The sequence below is a fragment of the Pongo pygmaeus genome, chromosome X (genome assembly GCF_028885625.2).
Source record: "Pongo pygmaeus isolate AG05252 chromosome X, NHGRI_mPonPyg2-v2.0_pri, whole genome shotgun sequence".
NCBI classification, from domain to species: domain Eukaryota; kingdom Metazoa; phylum Chordata; class Mammalia; order Primates; family Hominidae; genus Pongo; species Pongo pygmaeus.
The window spans coordinates 126,228,661-126,255,648 of record NC_072396.2 but is presented as its reverse complement, the minus strand read 5'-3'; the positions used below and the strand labels follow the sequence as shown (position 1 = coordinate 126,255,648).

General features: G+C 34.7%; 1 protein-coding gene across 1 annotated transcript; it reads left to right on the top strand.

The window, feature by feature from the left end:
- The first annotated feature begins 7,273 nt into the window (after window positions 1–7,273).
- Window positions 7,274–24,133, top strand: LOC129024184 (ubiquitin-conjugating enzyme E2 variant 1). The gene is made up of 3 exons (XM_054471066.1): window positions 7,274–7,351; window positions 23,451–23,582; window positions 23,942–24,133. Exons 1-3 carry the CDS (start codon window positions 7,274–7,276, stop codon window positions 24,131–24,133), a joined length of 402 nt encoding a protein of 133 aa, XP_054327041.1.
- Window positions 24,134–26,988: the final 2,855 nt, after the last annotated feature.

Below are 26,988 nucleotides of genomic sequence, written 5' to 3'. Positions count from 1 at the left end.
GAGTGAAAGGCAACCTATAGAATGGGAGAAAATTTTTGCAATCTATTTATCTGACAAAGGTCTAATATCCAGAATTTGCAAGAAACTTAAACAAATTTACAAGAAAAAAAAACCCATTGAAAAGTGGGCAAAGGATATGAACTTCTCAAAAGAAGACATTTATGCAGCCAACAGACTTTTGGAAAAAAGCTCAACATCACTGATCATTAGAAAATTACAAATGAAAACCACAATGGGATACAATCTCATGCCAGTCAGAATGATGATTCTTAAAAAGCCAAGAAACAATAGATGCTGGCAAGGCTGTGGAGAAATAGGAATGCTTTTATACTGTTGATGGGAGTATAAATTTGTTCAAACATTGTGGAAGACAATTCTTCTAGGATCTAGAACCAGAAATACCATTTGACCCAGCAATCCCATTACTGTTATATACCAAAATTAGTATAAATTATTCAACTATAAAGACACACACACATGTATGTTTATTGCAGCACTATTTACAATAGCAAAGACATGGAAGCAACCCAAATGCCCACCAATGTTAGACTGGATTAAAAAAATGTGGTATATATACACCATGGAATGCTATGCAGCCATAAAAAAGAATGAGATAATATCCTTTGCAGGGACATGGATGAAGCTGGAAGCCATCACCCTCAGCAAACTAACACAGGAACAGAAAACTAAATACTGCATGTTCTCACTCATAAGTAGGAGCTGAACAATGAGAACGCATGGACACAGGTAGGGGAGCAACACACACCGGGGCCTGTCAGGTTTTGAGGAGCTAGGGGAGGGAGAGTATCAGGACAAATAGCAAATGCATGTGAGGCTTATAACCTAGATGACGGGTTGATAGATGCAGCAAACCACCATGAAACACGTATACCTATGTAAAAACCTGCACGTTCTGTGCATGTATCCTGGAACTTAAAATAAAAAATAGAAAAAAAAGAATCAATCCAATAAGAAGGCATTACAATCCTAAATTTATGTGCACCTAATAGTGGAGCTCACACACAGATTCATAAAACAATTACTACTAGACCTAAGAAGTGAGATAGAAAGCAACACAATAATAGTGGGAATCTTCAATGCACTACTGACAGCACTAGACAGATCAATACACTACTGACAGATCTTCAAGATAGACAGTCAACAAAGAAACAGTGGACTTAAATGACATGCTAGAACAAATGGACTTAACAGATATTTATAGAACATTTTACCCAAGAACTTCAGAATATACATTTTTCTCATCAACACATGGAACATTCTCCAAGATAGACCATACTATAGGCAACAAAACAAGTCTCAATAAATTTTTAAAAATTAAAATTATATCAATATCTTATCAGACCACAGCAGAATAATATTAGAAATCAACTCTAAAAGGAACATTCAAAGCTGTGCAAATATATGGAAATCAAATAATTGGTTCCTGAATGACATCTAGCTTAACAATGAAATCCAGATGGAAATCTAAAAGTTCTTCAAATTCAATTATAATGACACAAGTTATCAAAACCTCTGGGATACAGCAAAAGCACTGCTAAAAGGAAAGTTTATAGTGCAAAAAGCCTACATCAAAAAGTCTGAAAGAGCACAAATTGAAAACCTAATGTCATACCTCAAGGAACTAGAGAAATAAAAACAAAACAAATGTACAACTAACAGAAGAAAAGAAATAACAGGTCAGAGCAGAACTAAAGGAAATTTAAAGAAAAAAATTACACGAGATCAATGAAATAAAAAGCTGGTTAAAAAAGAAAAACTAAATAAAATAGATAGACCATTAGCGAGATTCACCAAATAAAGTAGAGAAGGCCCAGCACAGTGTCTCACACCTGTAATCCCAGCATTTTGGGAGGCCAAGGCTGGCAGATCACTTGAACTCAGGAGTTTCAGACCAGCACGGGCAACACGGCAAAACCTCATCTCTACAAAAAAATGAAAAAATTAACAAGGTGTAGTAGGTGTGTACCAGCAGCCCCAGCTACATGTGAGGCTAAGGTGGAAGGATTGCTTGAGCCTGGGAAGTCAAGGCTGCAGTGAGCATAGATTGGGCCCCGCACTCCAGCCTGGGTGACCAAGCAAGAACTATCTCAAAGAAAAGAAAAAAAAAAAAAGAACAAAGAAGATTCAAATAGCCTCAATTTGAAATGAAACTGGAGACATTACAACTGACACCACAGAAATACGAAACATCATTCAAGACTACTATGAACACCTTTATGTGTACAAGCTAGATACACTAGAGGAAATGGGTATATTCCTTTTAACATATAACCTTCCTAGATTAAATCAGGAAGAAATAAAAACCCTGAACAGACCAATAACAAGCAGCGAGATTGAATCAGTAATTTAAAAATTGCAAACAAATAAAAAACCCAGGACCAGATGGATTCACAGATGAATTCTACTAGACATTCAAAGAAGGATTGGTACTAATCCTACTGAAACTATTCAAAGATTGAGAAAGAGAGAATCCTCTCTACATCGTTATATGAAGCTAGTATCACCCTGACACTAAAACCAGGAAAGGGCACAACAAAAACAGAAAACTACAGACCAATTTCCCTGATGAACATAGATGCAAAAATCCTCAATAAAATACTAGCTAACTGAATCCAACAGCACATCAAAAAGATAATACATCGTGATCAATTCGGTTTCATCCAAGGATGCAGAGATAGTTTAACATACATAATTCAATCAATGTGACATACCACATAAGCAGAATTAAAAACAAAAAAAAAATATTATCTCAGTAGATGCAGAAAAAGCATTCAACAAAATCTGGAATTCCTTTATGATAAAAAATCTCAAACTAAGCATAAAAGATACTTACCTCAAATTAATAAAAACTGTATATGACAAACCCACAGCCAATATCATACTGAATGGGGAAAAGTTGAAAGCATTTCCCCTGAGAACAGAAAAAAGACAAGGGTGCCCACTTTCACCACTCCTTTTCAACTTAGTTCTGGAAGTCCTAGCCAGAGAATTAAGCAAGAGAAAGAAATAAAGGGCATCCAAATTGAAAAGAGAAAGTCAAATTATTGCTGTTTGCAGATGCTATGATTATATTCCTTGAAAATCCTAAAGACTCCTCCAAAAGACTCCGGAACTTTATAAACAAATTCAGTAAAGTGTCAGGTTACAAAATCAATGTACACAAATCAGCAGCACTGGTATACACCAACAACACCTAAACTGAGAATCAAATCAAGAACTCATTTCCTTTTACAAGAGATGCAAAAAAGGGAAAATATCTAGGAATATACCTAGGAATTTCACCAAGGAGGTGAAAGATCTCTCTACAAGGAAAACTCCCATAAACTGCAGAAAGAAATCATACATGACACAAACAAATGGAAACACATTCCATGCTTATGGATTGAAAGAATCAATATGTGAAAATGACCATACTGCCCAAACCAATCACATATTTAATGCAATTCACGTCAAAATATCAACATCATTTTTCACAGAATTAGAAAAAAAAATCCTTAAATTCATATGGAATAAGAAAAGAGCCTGAATAGCCAAAGCAATCCTCAGCAAAGTAACAAATCAAGAGACATCACATTACCCAACTTCAAATTCCATTACAAGGCTATAGTTATCAAAACAGCATGGTAGTAGTATAAAAGCAGGCACATAGACCAATGGAACAGAATAAAGAACTCAGAAATAAAGCCAGGTGCATACATCCAACTGATTTTCAACAAAGCATACAAAAATATTACCTTATTTAATAAATTATGCTGGGAAAACTGGCAAACCACTTGTAGAACAATAAAACTGGATCCCTATCTCCAGCTTTAAACAAAAATCAACTTAAGATGGATTAAGACTTATATATAGGACCTGAAACTATAAAAATTTTAGAAGACAACATTGGAAAAACTCTTCTAGACATCGGCCTAGGCAAAGAATTCATGACTAAAACCCCAAAAGCAAATGCAACAAGAACAAAAATAAATAAATGGGACCTAATTAAACTAAAAAGCTTCTTCACAGCAAAAACAATAGCAATAATAATCAGTAAACAGGCAACCTACAATGTGGAAGGAAAGATTTGCAAACTACTCATCTAACAAAAGGCTAGTATCTAGAATCTACAAAGAGCTCAAACTTATTAGCAAATAATACTAATAACAGTAATAATCCCATCAAAACATGGGCAAAGCATGGTACTGGTATAAAAATAAGCACACAGACCAATGCAACAGAATACAGGATACAGAAATAAAGCCAAATACTTACAGTCAAGTGATCTTCGACAAAGCAAACAAAAACATGAACTGGGGAAAGGACACTCTACTCAACAAATGGCGCTGGGCTAATTGGCAAACCACATATACAAGAATGAAACTGGATCCTTATCTCTCACCTTACACAAAGATCAACTCAAGATGCGTCAAAGACTTAAATCCAAGATCTGAAACCATCAAAATTCTAGAAGATAACATCAGAAAAACCCTTGTAGACACTGTCTTAGGCAAATACTTCATGACCAAGAACCCAAAAGCAATTTTAACAAAAACAAAGATAAATAGATAGAATTTAATTAAACTAAAAAGCTTCTGCACAGCAAAAGAAATAATCAGCAGAATTAACAGACAACCCACAGAGTAGGAGAAAATCTTTGCAAACTCTGCAACCAACAAATAACTAATATCCAGGATCTTCAAGGAACTTAAACAAATCAGCAAGAAAAAAATAAACAATCCCATCAAAAAGTGGGCTAAGGATATGAATAGACAATTCTCAAAAGAAGATACACAAACGGCCAACAAACATATTAAAACAATGCTCAACATCACTAATGATCAGTGAAATACAAATCAAAACCTCAATGAGATACCACCTTACTCCTGCAAGAATGGCCATCATAAAAAAATCAAAAAATAATAATGTTGGCATGGATATGGTGAAAAAGAAACACTTTTACACTGTTGGTGGAAATGTAAACTAGTACACCCACAATGGAAAATAGTGTGGAAATTCCTTAAAGAACTAAAAGTAGATCTATCATTTGATTCAGCAATTCCACTACTGGGTATCTACCCAGAGGAAAATAAATCTTTATATGAAAAAGACACTTGCACATGCATGTTTGTGGCAGCACAATTCACAATTGCACCAATATGAAACCAATCCAAATGCCAATCAATCAACAAGTGGATAAATATGTGATATATATGTATATGTGTGTGTGTATATATATATATATATGTATATATGTATATATATATATATATGTATATATGTATATATATATATACCATGAAATACAATTCAGCCATAAAATGGAATGAAATAATGGCAGTAGCAGCAACCTGGATGGAATTGGAGACCATTATTCTGAGTGAAGTAACACCACAGGAATGGAAAACCAAACACTGTATGTTCTCACTCATAAGTGGGAGCTAAGCTACGAGGATGCAAAAGCATAAGAATGTTACAGTGAATTTTGGGGATTCAGGGGAAGGGTGGGAGGGGAGTGAAGGATAAAAGACTACATATTGGGTACAGTGCACTCTGCTAAGGTGATGGATACATCAAAATCTCAGAAATCACCACTAAAAAATTTATCCATGTAACCAAACACCACCTGTCCCACAAAAACCTATTGAAATAAAAAAGAAAAATTTTAAAAAGCAATTAAGAAAAAAGTGGACAAAAGCCATGAATAGACAATTCTCAAAAGAAGATATGCAAATGGCCAAAAACCATAAGAAAAAATGCTCGTCATTGGTAATGATCGGGGACATGCAAATCAAAACCACAATGGCATACCACATTACTCCTGCAAGAATGCCCATAATCCAAAAATAGAAAAATAATAGATGTTGTTGGGAATGTGGTGGAAAGGGAATGTTTTACGCTGCTGGATAGAATGTAAATTAGTACAACTTCTACGAAAAACAGTATGGATATTTCTTAAAGAGGTAAAAGTAGTTCTACTATTCAATCTAGAAATCCCACTACTGGGTATCTACCCAAAGGAAAAGAGGTCATTATACGAAGAAGACATTTGTACATGTATGTCTATAGCAGCATAGTTCATCATTGTAACAATGTGGAACCAAACTAAATGCCCATAAACTAATATGTAGATAAAGAAAATGTGGTATATATACACCATGGAATACTACTCAGTCATAAAAAGGAACAAAATCATGTATCTTACAGCAACTTGGATGGAGTTGAAAGCTGTTATTCTAGATGAAGTAACAGGAGTGAAAATCTAAAACCGTATGTTCTCACTTTTAAATTGGAGCTAAGCTATCAGAACACAAAGGCATAAGAATGATATAATGGACTTTAGAGACCCAGAAGGAGGAGGGTAGGAGTGGGCCTATGGAAAAAAACTACCTGTTAGGTACAATGTACACTTCTTGGTGATGGGTGCACTAAAATCTCAGAATTCACCACTCCATAATTCATTCATGCAACAACAAAAAAACACTTGTACCCCAAAAGCTATTAAAATTCAAATATTTTAAAATTTAAAAATAAAAAATAAGTTATTTCAAGGTCCAGTCAGATTTAAGGCAAGAATTAACATTTAGTTAGATTGGATCCTCCTATTTATTATTATTTCTATTCATAATATATTCATAACATTATTCCTGTTTTATAAAAGAGAAAACAGAATGATGTATTGATAAATAAGCTGATGTATATAACCTGCCCATAGTCACACAGCTAATGAATATTTGAAACAGTATTTAAACTTAGATTTGTCTGATTTCAAAACCACTTTCTTCATACTATTCCACACACTCTCACCTTAACATTGGCAATAGCTCAGGAAGGTAAAAAGTAAAACAATAATATGGATAGCTAACATCTTGAAAGCTGTGTGCCAGGTAGTGAACTAAGCACTTCCCATGTATTATTTCAACTTAACTAATTTTAAAGTTTTAGAAACCAAGAAACAGAGGGCTTAAGTAATATGTTCAAGGTCTCATAGTAAGTGAGCAACCAGGATTTGAACTTAGGCTGTGTGATTCCAGAGTCTACTTTTTAAAGCTTTATGACATATTCAAACAGAGAGTATCATAAATATGTTAGCTCGATTTTGGTATTCAAAGTCAGGATGCCCCTAGACCTTCATTCAACTAGGATGTAAATGCCCATTTAGGAAGTTGTGTTCATACTTTAAATTTATTGTATTGGTTTTGCTCCTAACACTCCACAAGAAGATACTCCAATACCCAGCAAAGCGGAGTAGAGAGGGTTTTATTCATGGATAATGCCATTTGGCAAAAGGATATCTCCTGCAGCATCCAGTGCCTGTTTTGAAGGGGCAACATCTGGCTCAGAGCCCAAGGTAATATTCTGGACTCAATTATGTAAATTTATGCCACACGGCCCTAGATTAACTCACCAACATCATCTGAACTGGTTCATTTTATGTATTATTCCCTAGCATGGCCTTTGTTGTCTCACAGAGCTCCTACATAACTAACCAACTCCATATTCTTTCCTCTCTTTGATTCTTCAAGGGAAAAATCCCACAGCAGTAAGTTGCGTATATTTGTTCCCAAGCTTGTGATATGCCTGAAGGATTTCAAGTACTGTTCAGTTCTCTAGAAATCCAATTCACATACATAAAAATAAGATACAAAAGATCGGATCCCTTGATATATTAATTGAGTAGTGATTTTACCTCTAATTACGCTTGCTGTAGAAAGGTCAGGGTTTGAAATGGTACAATAGATTGACCACTCCTCCACTCATACACTACTCATTTATAAGGTTTGTGTCAGAGAGGGAAAAAAGGCCTGATAGCTGTGTTCTCAGTTTCCTACATTCCATCTGACCTTGCCACTAAGGAATTATTCCTCAGGGGATACACCTGTATCTGAGGCATGTCTAAATCAGGCACAAGGTGATGAGGCAAAGCCCCTGCTCTGGTCAGTAGCTCTCTATATGCAGGAGTGGATAAACTATGGCTTTTGGGACAAAACCAGCCTGCTGTTTGTTTTTGTAAATAACATTTTATTGCAACACAGCCACACCTATCACTTTATGTATTAACTGTAGCTGCTTTTCCATGCAACAGCAGAATTTAGTGGCTTAACTAAGAATGCATATCCTGAAAAATTGAACATGTTTACTATCTGGCTATTCACACACACACACACAAAAAAACGTCAATTCCTGGTCTACAGCAATAACTGTCTTGGAGTCTACAAATGAACACACATTAACCAATATAAACAAATGTTCATCAGGTGCCTTCTATTCCCCTCCACCCTCCTGTTGCTCTCTCTCCATCTTTACTGAAGCACCCAAAAAGAAGATGCCCCATAAAATGTAATGTGGAGTTTTTTATCTACAACCATCTGATTTTTGACAAACCTGACAAAAACAAGCAATGGGGAAAGGATTCTCTATTTAATAAAGGGTGTTGGGAAAACTGGCTAGATATATGCAGAAAACTGAAACTAGACCCCTCCCTTGCACCTTATACAAAAATTAACTCAAGATGGATTAAAGACTTAAACGTAAGACCTAAAACCATAAAAACCCTAGAAGAAAACCTAGGCAATACCATTCAGGACATAGGCATGGGCAAAGACTTCATGACCAAAACACCAAAAGCAATGGCAACAAAAGCCAAAATCGACAAATGGGATCTAATTAAACTAAAGAGCTTCTGCACAGCAAAAGAAACTATCATCAGAGTGAACAGGCAACCTACAGAATGGGAGAAAATTTTTGCAATCTATCCACCTGACAAAGGGCTAATATCCAGAATCTACAAAGAACCTAAACAAATTTACAAGAAAAAAAAAAACCCCATCAAAAAGTGGGTGAAGAATATAAACAGACACTCCTCAAAAGAAGACATTTATGCTGCCAACAAATATATGCAAAAAAGCTCATCATCACTGGTCATTAAAGAAATGCAAATCAAAACCACAATGAGATAGCATCCCATGCCAGTTAGAATGGCGATCATTAAAAAGTCAGGAAACAACAGATGCTGGAGAGGAAACGGAGAGATAGAAACACTTTTACACTGTTTGTGGGAGTGTAAATTAGTTCAACCATTGTGGAAGACAGTGTGGCGATTCCTCAAGGATCTAGAACCAGAACTACCATTTGACCCAGCCATCCCATTACTGGGTATATACCCAAAGGATTATAAATCATTCTACTATAAAGATACATGCACACGTATGTTTATTGTGGTACTATTCACAATAGCAAAGACTTGGAACCAAACCAAATGCCCATGAATGATAGACTGGATAAAGAAAATATGGCACATATACACCATGGAATACTGTGCAGCCATAAAAAAGGATGAGTTCATGTCCTTTGCAGGGACAGGGATGAAGCTGGAAACCCTCATTCTCAGCAAACTAATACAAGAACAGAAAACCAAACACCACACGTTCTCACTCATAAGTGGGAGCTGAACAGTGAGAGCATATGGACACAGGGAGGGGAACATCACACACCTGGGCCTCTTCGGGAGTGGGAGGCTAGGGGAGAGATAACATTAGGAGAAATACCTAATGTAGGTGACGGGTTGATGGGTGCAGCAAACCACCATGGCACGTGTATACCTCTGAAACAAACCTGCACGTTCTGCACATGTACCCCAGAACTTAAAGTATAATTTTAAAAAATTGTTAAGTGGAGTTTTTAAGGGAACATGTGATCTCAATAAGTGGAAGAAAGAATGAAATGCTAGAAAAACTTCAGAATATTGAGCACTTAGTAGGGCTGAATTGAAAGGAGGAAAAACTTAGGAGGTTTCAAGTAGCATAAGGGTAATTAGGATATTGGGAGAGAGGATTATTTGGAGCATGACAGGCTTCTAGTGCCTATTTTTAAGTTTTACTAGAAACTTCTTGACTCATACACAGCATATATGAAGTTTAAAAAACCTCTTATTTGGACCATGCATTTCTTCATGCATGCATTCATTTATTCAATATAGTTTTGAGCCAGGCACTAGGTTGGGTGCTGAGAATACAACAGTGAATAATCAGTGCTGTCACTGTTTTAATGCTGGCTACAGATTAGTAGGAAAAACAGGAAATAGAAGAGTAGTCACAAAACTATATAATTCTGATTAGCACCACACAGGAAAATAAAGGATAGTCTAAGAGTGTATAATAAGAAATACTGATCAAGATTGGGAGCTTAAGGGTGGGTTATCAATAAAAACAATATTGATTAAAAACATTTAAGCTAAGACCTGAAGGGCGGATAGCAGTTTGTATGAATATCACTTTCTCCAATCCCTATTCTTGCTTGGTTAGAATAAGACTACTATAAGTAGGAATTTGGCATCTTCAAGGATCTGAAAGAATCCACAATAAATTATCCACAATAAATTAGAAAAATGACAAAATAGTAGCTGGGCTTGCAGGAGAAAGCCACCAGGACTGACAGTCCAAGACAGAAAAAAGAAGAGAGAGAGACCAAAGAGCTTTCAATAAGCTTGCCTTGTTTTTTTCTACACATTTATTTTGTTTTTTGGATAAAACACAGTCCTTGAGAAGGAGAGTGTAGGAATGGAGAGATAAACTGGAAATATTCTCCCCTAGACTCCTCTCCGTAACTCCCTTCCTCAATCAAAGAGAAACAAAATCCCCTTTATATGAACTCATAGGCGCAAGAAAGTTGAAAAAGAGTCCTCCTCCTAGGTAATTATAAAGATGTACTTTGTTGATGAGGCAGCAGAGTAGAAGTTAAACTTATATCTCTAGTTAAATTGTTAGGGCTTGAATCCTGGCCTTGATAATTACTCTGTAACACTGAGCAAGTCATTTAATCTCTCTGTGTGTCAATTTGCTTAAACACAAAATGATAATTACAGGAAAGGATTTGGGAACATGATGACAACAGCAGCACAGGTTTTGAATCTCTAAATTCTCAGAAATAAACATAACAGCTAGATATCAAATTTAAAACTCATGCGTAACACTTGCAACAAAGTAGGTAACAAGATATTACCACAATCTCAAAATACAAGCATATGAGCATGATTGATACCAACATGGTAAGAACAGCATGATATCAAGAATTGTGCAGAATAAAGCAAAAGGAAACAACAGGGCATTTGATTAACCTAAGAACACACAGAAAAAAAATAAAAAACGTTCACTAGAAATACAGCTGACTTGAACTGAGAATAGCAGCTGAAACTGGTTGGGAATAGAAGAAAGTAGATAAAGATATGATATAGATGATGTTAAGTAAAAACGATGTAGCCCTGAATTGGAATTGAAAGTATGCATATGAACTCATGAGGTATTATCTCTGTCTAGCTACATATCTAACTATCTCCTCCAGCTCTATCCATGGAAAACACTAGAAACATTGAACAAGAAGCAATAAGCACTCTAACATTCACATTGTGGACTTGAAACACCATGTTCCATCAAAAGAAAAGCATTTTAAATAATTGGCTGATTCCAGGTCAGGCACATATTATCATAAAATAGTGAGTATGCTACCAAGAACTATTAGGGTCATGTTAAAAGAACTCACAGACTAATTTGAAGCCAAATTTATTAAAGAAGTACGGGAAAGTGAGCCTCAAAAAGGATTACAGTAGGGGCATTATGACAGCAAAATGTCATTATTGGCAGCTCCAAGCTCTCGTTCCCCCACAGAAAAATATTTTTGAAAAATTTAAAAAGTAGAATTTATCAGATCTAACCTTGTCAGAACTCTGGAAAACAGTCAAAGATTTAGAACAACTAAGAAAACAGTGAATCAAGAAAAGGGCAATTTCATAACACAAAACTTTGTGGCATTTTTAGTAGCCCTTGGCATGCTCTCTTTAGTATGGTAATAATCTTGAAGAAGGAAGCCTGCATTCCCAGTGTGCGAGACTGATTTCAGGATATAAAGGGAGCAGAACAGACTTCATTCACAAGTTATTGTATATGCCTGTTCTACCCTTCCTGGAGAATACTTGAGGAATAGACACAAGATAATCATACCTGTTTCCCTTAACTTAGAGGTCAGGCTGAAAAAATGACAGGCTTTGCAAAAAACATTCTGCAAGCTGGAATATCCGGAGAAATCTGGAGCAAAATATTATGGAAAAAACATACAATAGTCCACCTAAGTATATTCCACCCAAAAGAGGAGAGACTTTTGGGGAATCAGTACATTTAAAAGGACCTGTGTAATCAGAAGAATCAATATCATTAAAAAGACCATATTGCCCCCCAAAAATCTATAGATTCAATGTGATTTCTATCAAAATAACAACAACATTTTTCAAAGAATTAGGAAAACAATTCTGAAATTTATATGGAATCAAAAAAGAGCTCGAATAGCGAAAACAATCCTAAGCACAAAGAACAAAGCTGAAGGCATCGCATTACCTGACTTCAAATTATACTATAAGGCTATAGTAACCAAAATTATGTGGCACTGATATAAAAATGGACACATAAATCTATGGAACAGAATAGACAACCCAGAAATAAAGCCACATACCTACAGCTAACTGATATTTGACAAAGTCTACAAAAACATACACTGAGGAAAAGACACCCCATTCAACAAATGATGCCAGGAAAATTGGATTGACACATTCAGAAAAATGAAACTGGACCCCCTATCTTTTACCATATACAAAAATGAAACAAAACAAAAATAGGCAAATGTAACTTAATTAAACTAAAAAGCTTCTGCACAGCAAAGGAAATCATCAACAGAGTGAACAGACAAGCTGCAGAATTAGAGAAAATATTTGCAAACCATGCACCCATCAAAGCACTAATACCCAGAATCTACAGGGAACTCAAAATATCTCAACAACAACAACAAAAACATCCAAGGAACCCCATTAAAAAGTGGGCAAAGGACATGAACAGACATTTTTCATAAGAAGAAATACAAATGGCCAAGAAGTATATGAAATAGTGCTCAACATCACTATTCATCAGAGAAGTGTACATTAAAACCACAATGAAATACCACCTTCTACCATTCAGAATGACTATTATTGAAAACCCCAAAAATAACAGATGTTGGTGAGGATGCAGAGGAAAGGGAACCTTTATACTCTATTGTTGGGAATGTAAATTAGTATAAACTCTATGGAAAACAGTATGGAAATTTCTCAAAGAACTAAAAATTGAACTACCATTTGATCTCACTACCAAAAAGACCCACTTCTCTTTGTCTTTGTAGATTTGCTTTGTACAGAAGCACTCCTTCCAAACAATAATCCCACTACTGGATATCTACTCAAAAGAAAAAGAATCATTATATATTAAATATATGCACTGTTGTATGTTTATTGCAGCACTATTCATGATAGTAAAAATATAGAACCGATCTAAGTAATCATTAATTAATGATTGGATAAAGAAAAAAAATATATATATATATATAAAATGAAATACTATTCAACCATAAAAAAGAGTGATATGTCTTTTGCAGCAACATGGATGGAACTAAAGGTCATTATTTTATGTGAAATAACTCAGGAACAGAAAGGCAAATACTGCATGTTCTCATTTATGAGTGGGAGCTAAATAATGTGTATACACATGTATAGAAAGTGGAATAATAGACATGGGAGACTTGGAAGAGTGGGAGGATGGGAAGAAAATGAGGGTTGATAAGTTACTTAATGGATACAATGTACACTAGTTGGATAATGGTTATAGTAAAAGCCCAGACTTCACCATTAGGGAATATATCCATGTAACTAAACCACTCTTGTCTCCACTAAATCTATAAAGAAAAATTTAAAATTAAAAAACATATATATAAAAGACCCATATATACAGGGAAATTTAGAAAGCCACATGCATGCAGAGAAAAGACCTGAGATGATGCTATGCTATCAACTAAGACTGATCCTTAAGGTCTGTTCAATCATGGTTAAATATAGAAGAAGTGCTTTTGTACAAAGCAAATCTACAAAGACTAATAGAAGTGAGTCTTTTTAGTCTGTTTCTTGTTCTTTGGGTCTTTTTAGCTCTTGACATTCAAGGAACTATCTGTCAAATATTAAGGAAACACATACATAAGGAAGTAACTTACACATAGCAATGAATATAGAATTTACAAAATAGTTTGGGAAAGTCACCAAACAAAAGGACTACTAGCCTTCTACAACAACAAAACAAAACAGTAAACCCTGGGGAAGGGGGATAATCTGATTTCCAGAGTTACCACATTGTAATATTCAAATGTTCAGCATTTAACCCCCACCCCTGCCCCCCCCCAAAAAAAACCAAAGGTATACAAACAGACAGCGAAGTATGACCTATTTAAAGAAGTAAAATAAAGAAACTATACCTGAGGAAGTCTAGACATTGAACTTACTAGAAAATTGCTTTAAAACAACTGTCTTAAATATATTCAAAGAGCTAAAGGAAACATAGGCAAAGAACTAAAGAAAACAGGGGAAACAATATATAAACAAAGTGAAAATATAATAAAGGGATAGAAATTATGAAAAAAAACAAATTCTGGAGCTGAAAATTGTAAAAACTAAAATAAAAAATTCATGAGAATTGTTCGACAGCAAACCGGAGCAGACAGAAGAAAGAATAAGTGAACGTGGAGATAGTACAATTAAAATTATTGACTCCAAGGAGAAAGATAAAAGAACAAAGTAATGTGAACCAAGCTTAAAGAGTCCTGTGGAACACCATCAAGTGGGGCAACATATACAGTTTAGAAGTTCCAGAAGGAGAAGAGAGAAAGACAGGAAGAAATAATATTATGAATAAATAACGGCTAAAAACTCCCCAAATTTCATGAAAGACATGAATCTATAAAGCTAAGGTAAATAAACTTCAAGTAGCATGAACTCAAATAGACCCACATTACCATATTATAATCAAACTGGTGAAAGACAGAGATAAACAGAGAATCATAAATACAGCAGGAGAGAAGTGAAACATCACATACAAGGGATTACCAACATGATAAGGACCATATTTCTCATGTAAAACTGTGGAAGCCCCAAAAAACAGCTGTCAACCAAGAATTCTATAACTGTCAAAACTATCCTTCAAAAACAAAAGAGAAATGAAGACTTTCCCTGATTTTAAAATCTCGAAGTAACTTCATACCACTAGAAAGACTCTAAAAGAAATGCTAAAGGGATTCCTTCAGCAGAATACACTACAACTCAACAGCAACAACAAAAACAAATCTCTGTTTAAAAATGGGCAAATTATTTAATAGACATTTCTCCAAAGAAGATATTTGACTGGCCAATAAGGACATGAAAAGATGCCCAAGAACACTAATTATTAATAAAATGCAAATCAAAACCAAAATGTAATACAAGTTCACACCCATTAGAGAGGTTATTACCCAAAACAAAATAGAAAATGACAAATATTGACAGGATGTGGAAAAACTGAAACTCTTGTTGGTGGGAATGTGAAATTGTGCAGCTACTGTGGGAAACATTATGGTGGTTCCTCAAAAAATTAAGCATAGAATTATCTTATGATCCAGTGACTCTACATTTAGGTATATATACAAAAGATTTAAAAGCAGGAACTTGAACAAATATTTATACACCAATGTTCATAGCAGCATTATTCACAATAGCCAAAATCTGGAAACAGCCTGAATGTCTATTGATGAATGAACAGATTTTTTAAATGTGATATATATGCACAATATAATATTATTTTGTCTAAAAAATAAATTATAATATACACTACAATATGGGTAAATCTTCAACACATTATGTTAAATGAAATTAGGCAGGCACAAAAGACAAATATTGTATAATTCCACTTATACAAGTTTCCTAGAATATTCAATTCACAGAGGCACAAAGGAGAATAGTGGTTACCAGCAATTGTTGGTAGTGGGGAATAGAGAATTATTTAATGGGTACAGATTTTTAGTTTGGGGTAAATGACAGTTCTGGAGATGGATAGTGGTGACAGTCGCACAACACTGTGAATGTTCTTAATATCACCAAATTGTACACTTGAAAACAGTTAAAATGGTAGATTTTATATGTATTCTACCAGAATAAAAATTTAAAGATAAATAGATACATAGACAGATAGATAATAGACACATAGATAGATAGATAGATAGATAGATAGATAGATAGATAAACAGACAACAAAAGATAAATAAGAGGGTATGATAGAAATGACAAGCCAAGGGTCAGAAAGTTCAAGCCCACATTTGAGAACATTCAGGAAAGCACTTTAAAATGATGTATATGTAACCAAGTTTATACCCTATTCTTTCCTACTTTCTTATTAAATTATCTATGAATATATAGAAAAAGTAAAAAAAAATTCATAATAATGAAAAAACACTGAAAATGAATATCAGAATTTGGAAGGAAGGTCTACTAAATAAAAGATCCAAGGAGTTGAACAAAGGTTAACAACCAGTGGCTGAAACATGGGTTTCTACTTGAAACAGCAAACTCGGGCTTAAAGTTGATAAAGTGCTTTGAGTCAGGCAATAGGCACTGAAACAAATATCCAAGGTCAGTTAGGATATTTATATCTAGTCCTCTACTACTCAAGTACCAATCTTGAGTAAGGCAAAATGTGATGCACAGGCCACACACCTAGTACCTCTCCTTGGCAGTATGGTTTTCACAACTATAATGATGTACATCAAATAAGAAATGTGAAGAGCACAGGTAGTAGTGAAGACTTGTACATACAATTTTTCATTTTTATGTTTGTGTTTTTCCTATCCCAGTGTCAGAAAATAAGTGGTAGAAAATTGCAGAGCTGCACAATGTAAATGTATCTGTTACTTCAGAAGTTGAGTTAGGAAACAACCACACAAATCTTTCTCCCAGCTTAAAGTCCAAGGATAGGGATGCCATGTTTTTTTCTTTCGTGTGCATTAGCTTGTTTATTTCAACTACTTTAAAAATGAGAAAATATTGTGAAATGGTTCTATGAAGTGGTATACCTATCTCTCAATTGTAATAACTGCTTCTGAGCCATGTATTTTCTCTTTTAGAAGAGAGTTTAAGTTTTATTTATTGGTATTTATGATTCAGACTATCTGGCAGTCTTCTCCCAGTGGCCACTAAGTAGGTCCAAGGAAAGAAAAGAGAAAACATTTACAAGGAGCCCATGGAAAAGTGCTAAAGATTCTCTATGCTTTGATTCTTCAATACAATTTTAAAAAGAAACAGTCTTTTAGGCTCAAGCTTATGGCATCACAGAGAAAATATTTAATGAGTCAGGCATGGTGGCATGTACCTGTAGTGCTGGCTACTTAGGAAATTGAGGCAGAAGGATCACCTGAGCCCAGGAGTTTGAGGCGGTAGTGTCCTATGATTGTGCTTGTGAATAGCCACTGCACTCCAGCCTGGTCGACATACTGAGACCCTGTCTCTTTAAAATAATGTTTAAGTATAATTTAAAAAAAACAGAGAAACAGAAAGATATAGGTAACAAAAACAATACAAGGAGATGCAAATGTGCCAATGGTTAAAAAGAACAGAAATCCAAAAAAAAAACAAAAACTGACATAAATGTGTGATATGAAGAAAATCTATTATTGTGTCTTTACCCTGCATTCTTCAAAATTAAGAATGAGTATAAAACAAAACAAAGTATAAATCAGTAAATAAGCATGGAAAATGGAAATTGAAACTATAAAATTTAGGTGTCCTAAAGAGGGAACAAAACCATTTGAAATGAATAACTAAATATCAGAAATGAAATTCTCTGGATCTAAGGAAACAATGCTTAAGAATAGGAAGAAAAATGTCAACTTTTGTTCTGGATAAATTAATAGAAAAATAGGCCTGTATGTAGACATAAACTAGTAAAATTTTGGATTTAAATGTACATAAAACATCCTAATATATTCAAGCAAATAAAATTGGGTTACTCTTCCAGATATACCAACCTGATTTTTACTCCTTTCTTAAAACAATGGCATAAGAAGATACATATTTTAACAAAAAAGTGTATTTTCAAACCATTACCCTTGACCATTCTATGTTGTTGCCCCAAAACAGAACACATTAACCAAAGTATGCACAAATCTGCTGTGGAAATTGGGAAAATATGCTTTATAGATGCCACAAATAACAAGAAATTTATCTTTGAAATAAGTAAAGTTGGCCTTACCAAAAAATTTGAGCTTTCATATACTCAAACCTTTGCCCTGAAAAAACAGTGTGGGATCACAAGAATTATTCTGATCTTGGAAAAACCACTAATAACTCCAGTAATAAGAAGATGTGAGTTTGGGTATTTTATAAGTTGGAGAACATGTTGCTGGGACATTTTTAGCCTCACACAACCTTATTAGAAACAGCTACACCAAGAACTTTAAGGACAAATATGGCCACAACAAATATAAATCATTTGCTATCTCCCTAGGATAGCTGTTTCTTGACATAGTAGATAACTTTCCTAACCTGTAGAACTGTTTTTATTTTCTGTTTTGCTATCTCCCTAGGATAGCTGTTTCTTGACATAGTAGATAACTTCCCTAACCTGTAGAACTGTTTTTATTTTCTGTTTTATGTGTTTGCTTTATGACCTTCTTTAACTTTATCCTCACTATTGTATTATGAAAGAATTCCAGTATTCAGAAAAAATTAAAGAATTTTGCAGTACACAATTGTATATCTGCCTAAATTATACAATTACCATTTTACTATTATTTCTTTAATTTTCAAACTTAAGGTATACTTTAAATATAGTAAAATGTATCCTTTTAGGCATTTAGTTATGCCAGCTTTGTCAAACACCTTCAGTTATATAATACCCCCCACAATCAAGAAATAGAACTTTATTTTATCCTTTAAATTCCCCCATACCCATTTCTATTCTATCCCCATCCCCCCACTCTCAGATCCTAGCAATCATTGGTCTGTTTTCTATCTTGAGTGTTACCAAATTTAACAAAGAAAAATACAGGTTTTCGAGAATACTTATACGATTTTAAATAATTTATCTGAAATTCAAATTTAACAGAGTATTCTATATTTTATTCAGCAGCCTTTCTGTACTTATCATTTTGGTGCCCTATTAAAAAAAAATATGCAGCTAAACCCAAACTTCAAATACATTTGTTCCTGTGTTTTCTTCCATAAGATTTATCGTTTTCTATTTTACTATTAGGGCTATAGTCCAATTTTAATTTTGCATAAGGCATGAGATTTATGCTAAGATTCCTTCTTTCTTTTTTGAATGGAAATGTCTAATTGTTTCAGCATATTTTCTTTAAAATATTATTATTTCTCCATTTAATTGCCTTTGCACCTTTGTCAGAAATCAAATGGTCATATCTCTGTGGGTCTAATTCTGATCTCTCTGTTCTGTTCCCTTGATCTTTTTTTTTTTTTTTTAAATCAATGCCACACTGTTTTGATTACTTCAGCTTTAGAGAAAGTTTTGAAATTATGTATTGTTCAAAATGTTTTGGCTATTCTAGTACGTTTGCCTTTTCATATGAATTGTAGGGTTAGTATTTTTTAAATTTTTGAACAGAGATCCTGTAGGGATTTTGATTGACATTAATTTGACTCTATAGATTTATTTGGAGGAGAGTTTACATCTTCATCACAATTAGTCTTTGAGTTAATGAATAAAGTATATCTCCTCATTTATTGGGTCTTTAGAATCATTTTTAATATATCAGCAATAGCATATATAACTAAAATTAGATATATTACCAACTATATAAAATAAAATAATTATTAGAGAATAATATGAACAATTGTACACCAAAAATTAGGTAGACTAGATGAAATAGAAAACTTAGAAATGAAGAACTTACCTAAACTGACTCAATAGAAAGCAGAAAGACTCAACAGGTCTTTAACAATATATATATTGAATCAGTAATTAAAAACCTATGAAAAATTTAAAAAACAAATAACACAAATTCTTCTCAAACTCTTGCAAAATATAGAGCAGAAACCACTTCCTAACTCATTATATGAGGTTAGCCTTGCCTTGATTCCAAAGCCAGAAAAAGATATCAGAATAAAATAAATTTACAGACAAATATTTCTTATGAAGTTAAATGCAAAAATTCTCAAGAAAATACTAACAAATGGATTCCAACAGCATATTTAAAGGATTATACACCATTACCAAATGGGATTTAACCCAGGAATACAAGGGTAGTTCAACATAAGTAAATCAATCAATGTAATATACTACATTAGTAGAACAAAAGAAAAAAAAATACATGATCTTCTCCTTGGTGCACAAAAGGCATCTGACACAATCCAATATACTATTAAGACAAAAGCACACATAAACTAGGATGTGGGTAGTGATGACGGTTATGCAACATTGTGAATATAATTAATGCCACTGAATTGAATTGTACACATAAAATGATTAAAATTACATAACTTGTCACAACTGAAAATTTAAAACAAACATTACAATGAATTAAAACAATTAAATATGTTAAATCCATGAGTACATATTTATATTCAAACATAAGTGACTTGTTCAACTTTGGAGCTTCACCCTTATTTTATGTTGAAATAGGTAAATATAGGAAAAGATGAAGCATTTATCCTGCCACTTCTATATGAATTTTACCCCTCCATAATGAATTAGGAGATGAAGTGATGCATCTGTTTATAAGTAAACAAGTGATAGTAGAATTAGAACTTTTGCCATTTTCAATCGTAATGAATTACTCGGTCTAGACAGTCTGCATTAGTAGCTGCAACGTCACAAATAGAGAACCAAATATCATGTTCTTTATGATTAAAAAACACAAAACCACCTACGGTTTTACTAAAAATATCAAAACTGAGTCTAACCTGAGCTAGACTTCAGGTCCAGCCTCCAATTTGCAGAAAAGACTAAAGACAGAAAAATGTGCTTAATTACATCATGAGTATACAGTATATTCTTCGGGTTCTCCACCAAATAAGTTTTAATAAAAGCAAAGGTTTAGAGGAAAAACATATTGATTAAATAAAATTTATAAAAATGTTTCATAAAAATTGATAACTAAATAAATATAAGGAAGCTGCTACTATAAAAGTAAGATAGGTGTTATTTTAGAGGGAGAGGGGAGAAGTTTTTGAATGGACAGCAAAATTGGAAGGATTTATGGGGTTGGTGGTATGATTCTGTTTCCTAACTTGGGTTGGGTACACAGAAGTTTGACTTATAATAAGTCACTATACTATATATACCTTCAGTGCATTTTCATAATTCATTTCATTTTGCAATAACATATTATAAATAAATTATTTACAGAGAGATGTATTCACAACATTTTTGAAGTGGCAATATTAATGGTACTACCTTAAGGGAGGAAGTTGTAAGAGTTAAGTGAGAGTATATATAAAGCACTTTGATATGACTGGCATGTTTAGAATTCTATTATTATTATGGCACACCTTATTTATTATTCCAAAACTAATAGTTAAGTCTATATATAGTTATATTACCAATTTAAATACATTTGCTACCTCATAATTAGCACAACCATAGAGGTAATATATTCATCCTTATATTAAGCTATAAAATATACACTGTATATAAATATATAATGTATATACTGTATATGTACTCCATATAAAATAACAGTACATATTTTGCCCATATTTGGGCAAAAGCTAGGGACATGACTAGCTTTTGCCCAAATATGGGCAAAATATGTACTGTTAAAGTACAGTCATATGCCACTTAATGATGGGGATATGTTCTGAGATATCTGTCCTCAGGCAATTTGGTTGTTGTGCAAACATCATAGAGTATATTTTACAACCTAGATGGTATAGTCTACTCTACACCTAGGCTATATAATATAGCCAATTGCTCCTAGGCTAAAAAAGAGTACAACATGTTACTGTTCTGAATGTGGTAGGCAATTATAATGAAATAGTAAGTGTTTGTGTATTTAAAAACATCTAAACATAGAAAAGGTACAGCAAAAATATGCAATAAAAGATTTTTAAAAGTACACCTGTATAGAGCACTTACTGTGTAATAGGGCTTGCAAGATTGGTAGCTGCTCTAGGTAAGTTGTTGAGTGGTTAGTGACTTTGTGAAGGCCTGCACTGTACACTTAGGCTACACTAAATCTATAAAAGAATATTTTTCTTCCTTCAATCTTAGGTTAATTGTAACTTTTTTCCTTTATAAACATTTTTTTGAGACAAGGTTTTACTCTGTCATCCAGGCTGGAGTGCAGTAGTGTGATCGTGGCTTACAGCAGCCTCTACTTCCCAGGTCAAGTGATCCTCTCACCTCAACCACAGGAGTAGCTGGAACTACAGTCCCAAACCACCATGACCAGCTAATTTTTAATTTTTTTGTAGAGACAAGGTTTCACTATGTTTCCCAGGCTGGTCTCGAACTCCTGAACTCAAGCCATTCGCCTGCCTCAGCCTCCCAAAGTGCTGGGATAAGAGATGTGAGCCACTGTGCCCAGCCTATAAACTTTTTAACTCTTTTATATTAACAATTAACTAAAATACAAGCACATTATACACCTGTACAAAATACATTCTTTCATTAATCTTATTTTATAAGCTTTTTCTATTTTTAGTTTTTTTTTTCAACTTCCTAAAAGTTTTGTTAAAAAGTAAGACATAAACACACATTAGCCAAGCCCTACACAGAGTCAGGATCGTCAGTATTATTGTCTTCCACCGCCACATCTTGTCCCACTGGAAAGTCTTCAAGGGCCATAACACACATGGAGCTGTCATCTCCTATGACAGCAATGTCTTCTTCTGGAATAACTCCTGAGGACCTGCCTGAGGCTGTTTTGCAGTTAACTTTTTTTTTAAAATAAGTAGAAGGAGTACACTCTAAAATAATGTTTAAAATTATAGTAAATGCAGGCTGGGCACTGTGGCTCATGCCTGTAATCCCAGCACTTTAGGAGGCCAAGGCAGGCAGATCGTTTGAGGTCAGGAGTTCGAGACTAGCCTAGGCAACATGGAAAAACCCCATCTCTACTAAAAGTGCAAAAATTAGCTGGGCATGGTAGCTAATACCTGTAGTCCCAACTACTCAGGAGGCTGAGACAGGAGAATCATTTGAACCTGGAAAGTGAACAGGTTCAAACTTTTCAGTGAGCAGAGATTGAACCACTGCACTCTAGCCTGGGCGACAGAGCAAGACTGTCTCAAAAAAAAAAAATATAGTAAATACATAAACCAGTAACATTATTTATCATCATTATCAAGTATTAATATTATGTACTATACATACTTGTATAATATGTGTTCTATTTTTATACAACTGGCAGCATAGTAGGTTTGTTTACACCGTCATCACCACCTGTGAGTAATGCATTGTGCTACAACTTTAGGACAACTATGACTGACATCACTAGGCAATAAGAATTTTTAAGCCCCATCATAATCCTATGGGATCACTGTGATATATGCCATCTGTCATTGACTGATGCCTCATTATGCAGCACATGTCTGTATCTGTTTTGCGATAATAATGGTGAGTTAGGACAGCAATGCAAGATGGCAGCCACCACGGGCTCAGAATGTTTATGAAAACCAAATATACAGCCTTAAAATAAAATATGGATCTAAATCATTCCCTTCTGTAAAATTTGTAACAAAATTTAATATGAATGGAGTCAATAGTTCTTTTTTTTTAATTTCAATAGGTTTTCACAAAACAGGTGATGTTTGGTTACATGAATAAGTTCTTTAGTGGTGATTCCTGAGATTTTGGTGCACCCATCACCTGGGCAATGTACACTGTACCCAGTATGTAATCTTTTATCCCTCACCTCACTCCCACCCTTTTCTCAAAGTCCCCAAATTCCATTGTATTATTCTTTTGCCTTTGATCGTCATAGCTTAGCTCCCACTTATGAGTGACAACATACAGTGTTTGATTTTCCATTCGTGAGTCACTTCACTTAGAATAATGGTCTCCAATTCCATCGAGATTGCTGCAAATGCTATTATTTTGTTCTTTTCATGATTGAGTTTTATATATATATATATCTCACAATCAATAGTTCTAATGGAGTAGTGGACCCAAGAGCCATATCAATGCTATCAAAATGGCAAAATTCATGTTGTATTAAAGTTTTCCTGCAAGAGCTTTGGCACCTAATGATGTCTAAAGAAAATATGAAACTCCCTCAGCCAACTGAAGGTCAGTGTTACAGCAATTAATCAAAAATAAAAGAACACAGACCTTCCTCCTTCCCCTCACCTTTCAATTAAGGAAGTCTTCATTTTCCACAGTAGTAAATTTTCTAGATACTTCTTGCAGATCTCAAAGTACTGGAAAGGGAATTCCTATTCAAAGGAAATTTACCTTAAGATACTGTAAGTGACACTAAATTTTTGTCCATTTCAAATACATAAGTTGTGCTATAACAAATCATCTTGTCAAGTGTAACCACTGTCCACGTAGTTGAACTTCTGGAATGAATACAATATATTTAAATTGTTCCCATCATAACTAGTGGGACACATCTAACTCAACTGTGAAAAGACATATTACACAATCATGTTGTTGCTAATTACATGGCCTGAGATCTCTGCCTTTTCTTGCTAGCCCTCACCCCTGCTTCTCACCTTCCCTGCAATAGCCCTCTAGCCTGGGGCCTTGTTAGATTAGATTAGATGTGAAGGTTTCAGGTCACAGCCTGTGGGACTAATGGTGGGTGTGTGGGGTGCTTTAGATGCATCCCTGCTTTCTTCCTTTAAGTCTTAAATGATGCCCCCTCCAAGCTGTATGTCCTGTCCCTACATTCCTTCACTTCCACTCTTGGCCAAAGCATAGATTGTAACCCCTCTGATCCCCTCTGAGATTGGCCTTCAATGAGTAATTTAGCACTCTCCCCATATCTTTTCTTCCCCACCTTTATGGAGAGGCGCTGCTTTTTTCTCCCTCTTCCTCAAGTTCCTTTTTGTACCATCACTACACAATGCTTTCCATGACACTTCCTTGCTTTGACCAGAAGCCATCAGGTAAGGTTGAAAAGACTCTCTAACTGCTCTGGTTACATTTTGGAACTGCATTTATTCACTCTCCATCAGCCTAAGAAATGCATATTGAGTCCTCAGCTCTACCACTCTCTGCTGTCATCATCAGCTGATGGGTTTTTTTGGCTCAGGTTTTGATAAGGTGAAAATAACAGTCACCAAGTTTATTCAGAACTCTCAGCTGTCAGAGTACTTGGTGGTTAAACTTGGAAAAAGGCCACATGAAGATATGTGTAAGCACACATGATCCCTCTGAATTATTTTCTTTTTCTGTAATTGCTTTTGCTTCTAAAAATTGGATAAGTTTTAAACAGGACTTTCTTTTGGTCATCCTTGCAGTCCATTGTGGCCTAGTCTGGAATCTGACAACTGGAACAAAAAGAAGTTTAAATCTGGCACATACTTTGGTTTTGGTGCTGCTGCTTCATGAGATCCTCAGCAGGGGTTTAACAAATAACTTGGTGTGCACAGCAGATCATTGTTGGTGGGCTTGACTTCCCGGCAAATTGTTGTATTACTCCACTTTCTGTTTAGGACTACTAAATGCTGAAATATGGACGAGTACAGAAATAGAAGTAATTCATTGTGTAAAAAATAAATAAATAGTGGTGACTTGGAAAATTAATTCAATTTTAATTATAAAGCAAGTGACACTGAGCAAGGTACTTTGCCATTTACAAACTGTGTAAAATTTTGTGTGCAAGACATAACTATTCTGTTAAGCCACTGAAATTTGGGGGACATATAGCAGAATTGTCTTAACTAAGACATGTGAGCAAGTTATTTAACATCTTTGTATGTCAGTTTACTCCTATAAAATGGTTAATAATCTTTACCTCATAGGGCTATTTTAAAAATTAAAATAATCTGTTCAAGATTATTGAACAATGCCTAGCACCTAAGCCTCTCACTGTTATTAATGACCTTCTGGCTGTTTTTGTCAGAATTGGCTCAAGGACTGGGCACTTCTAATACTGTTATTGGTGGAAAATTCTCAGAACTGCAGCTGATTGGGATTGGAGCAGACAAAGACTGGCACACCTGGGTTTTGATCACCTTATTATGTTGCTTAATTTTTCTCTGTGGTGATCGCACATTCAAAAACACCTCAACCCTTTTCCTTTCCTGCTCTACTCCTTAATTATGTGTGCTGCTCAGCAATTTACAGGTTTTTTTTTTTTTTCCAATTAACCACAGGAGTCCTGTCATGTGCAAAGTAGATCCTTCCAGAAGCAATTCAGAAGTTAATAATTCCAATAATATTAACCTGTGAGAATGCACTGTTTGACTGAGGCTGTGTGGCTATTCCCTTAAATGTCACTTGCTGCTTGCAATATGCTGGGAAGGATGCTTTGTTATAACTTGGCCTGCTTTCTGTGTTTTCTTTGTGGTCTCGAAGGTGAAATAGGTCATACTCTCAAAGTAATTAATTATGGCTAAAATGAAGAATTGTATTTTTGTAGACTGAACTCCTAGAAAATGGAAATATGAGGACATTGTCCTCTCTGGATGAATTTGCTTATATTTAAAATTTTTTAAACTGTGTATCCCTGAAAAAAATAAATTGAGTTTCACAGCTATGAACTGGAGAGTCACGTGGCTTTTCCATTTTGAAAACAAACAAAGGTTAAGAGGAGTGCCAAGAAGTAAATACTCCAAATTCTATTACCATGCGATTTCAAAGGGCATGACTAAGGTTCACCTTAACATCCATCTACAGTTGAGGAGGCTTTTATATAGGTTAGTGTTCCAGGGGTTCAAAATGTGACTTTCAAAATAGTCCCTGTCCTAGCTAGGCATGGTGGCATGTGCCTGTAATCCCAGCTACTCGGGAGGCTGAGGTGGAGGATTACTCAAGCTTAGGAGTTCACGACCAGCCTGGGAAACATAGTAAGACCCCATATCAACAACAAAAAAATAATAATAATTTGCCCTTCCTGTTGTAAATTGCAAGAAGCACAGGTAGCAGATATCAGAGGAGGGTTCTAATACAGTCTTCTCCTCCATTACTAGCTGTGTACTCTTGAACAGGTCAC

Excerpts from the sequence above, each read along its gene's own strand:
- LOC129024184 (XM_054471066.1), top strand. The coding sequence starts at position 7,274 with ATGCCATTTGGCAAAAGGATATCTCCTGCAGCATCCAGTGCCTGTTTT. Across the intron at positions 7,352-23,450 it reads CATCTGGCTCAGAGCCCAAG|GACAGCAATGCAAGATGGCA; the intron begins GTAATATTCTGG and ends ATGGTGAGTTAG. Across the intron at positions 23,583-23,941 it reads CAAAATTTAATATGAATGGA|TTTTATATATATATATATCT; the intron begins GTCAATAGTTCT and ends TTCATGATTGAG.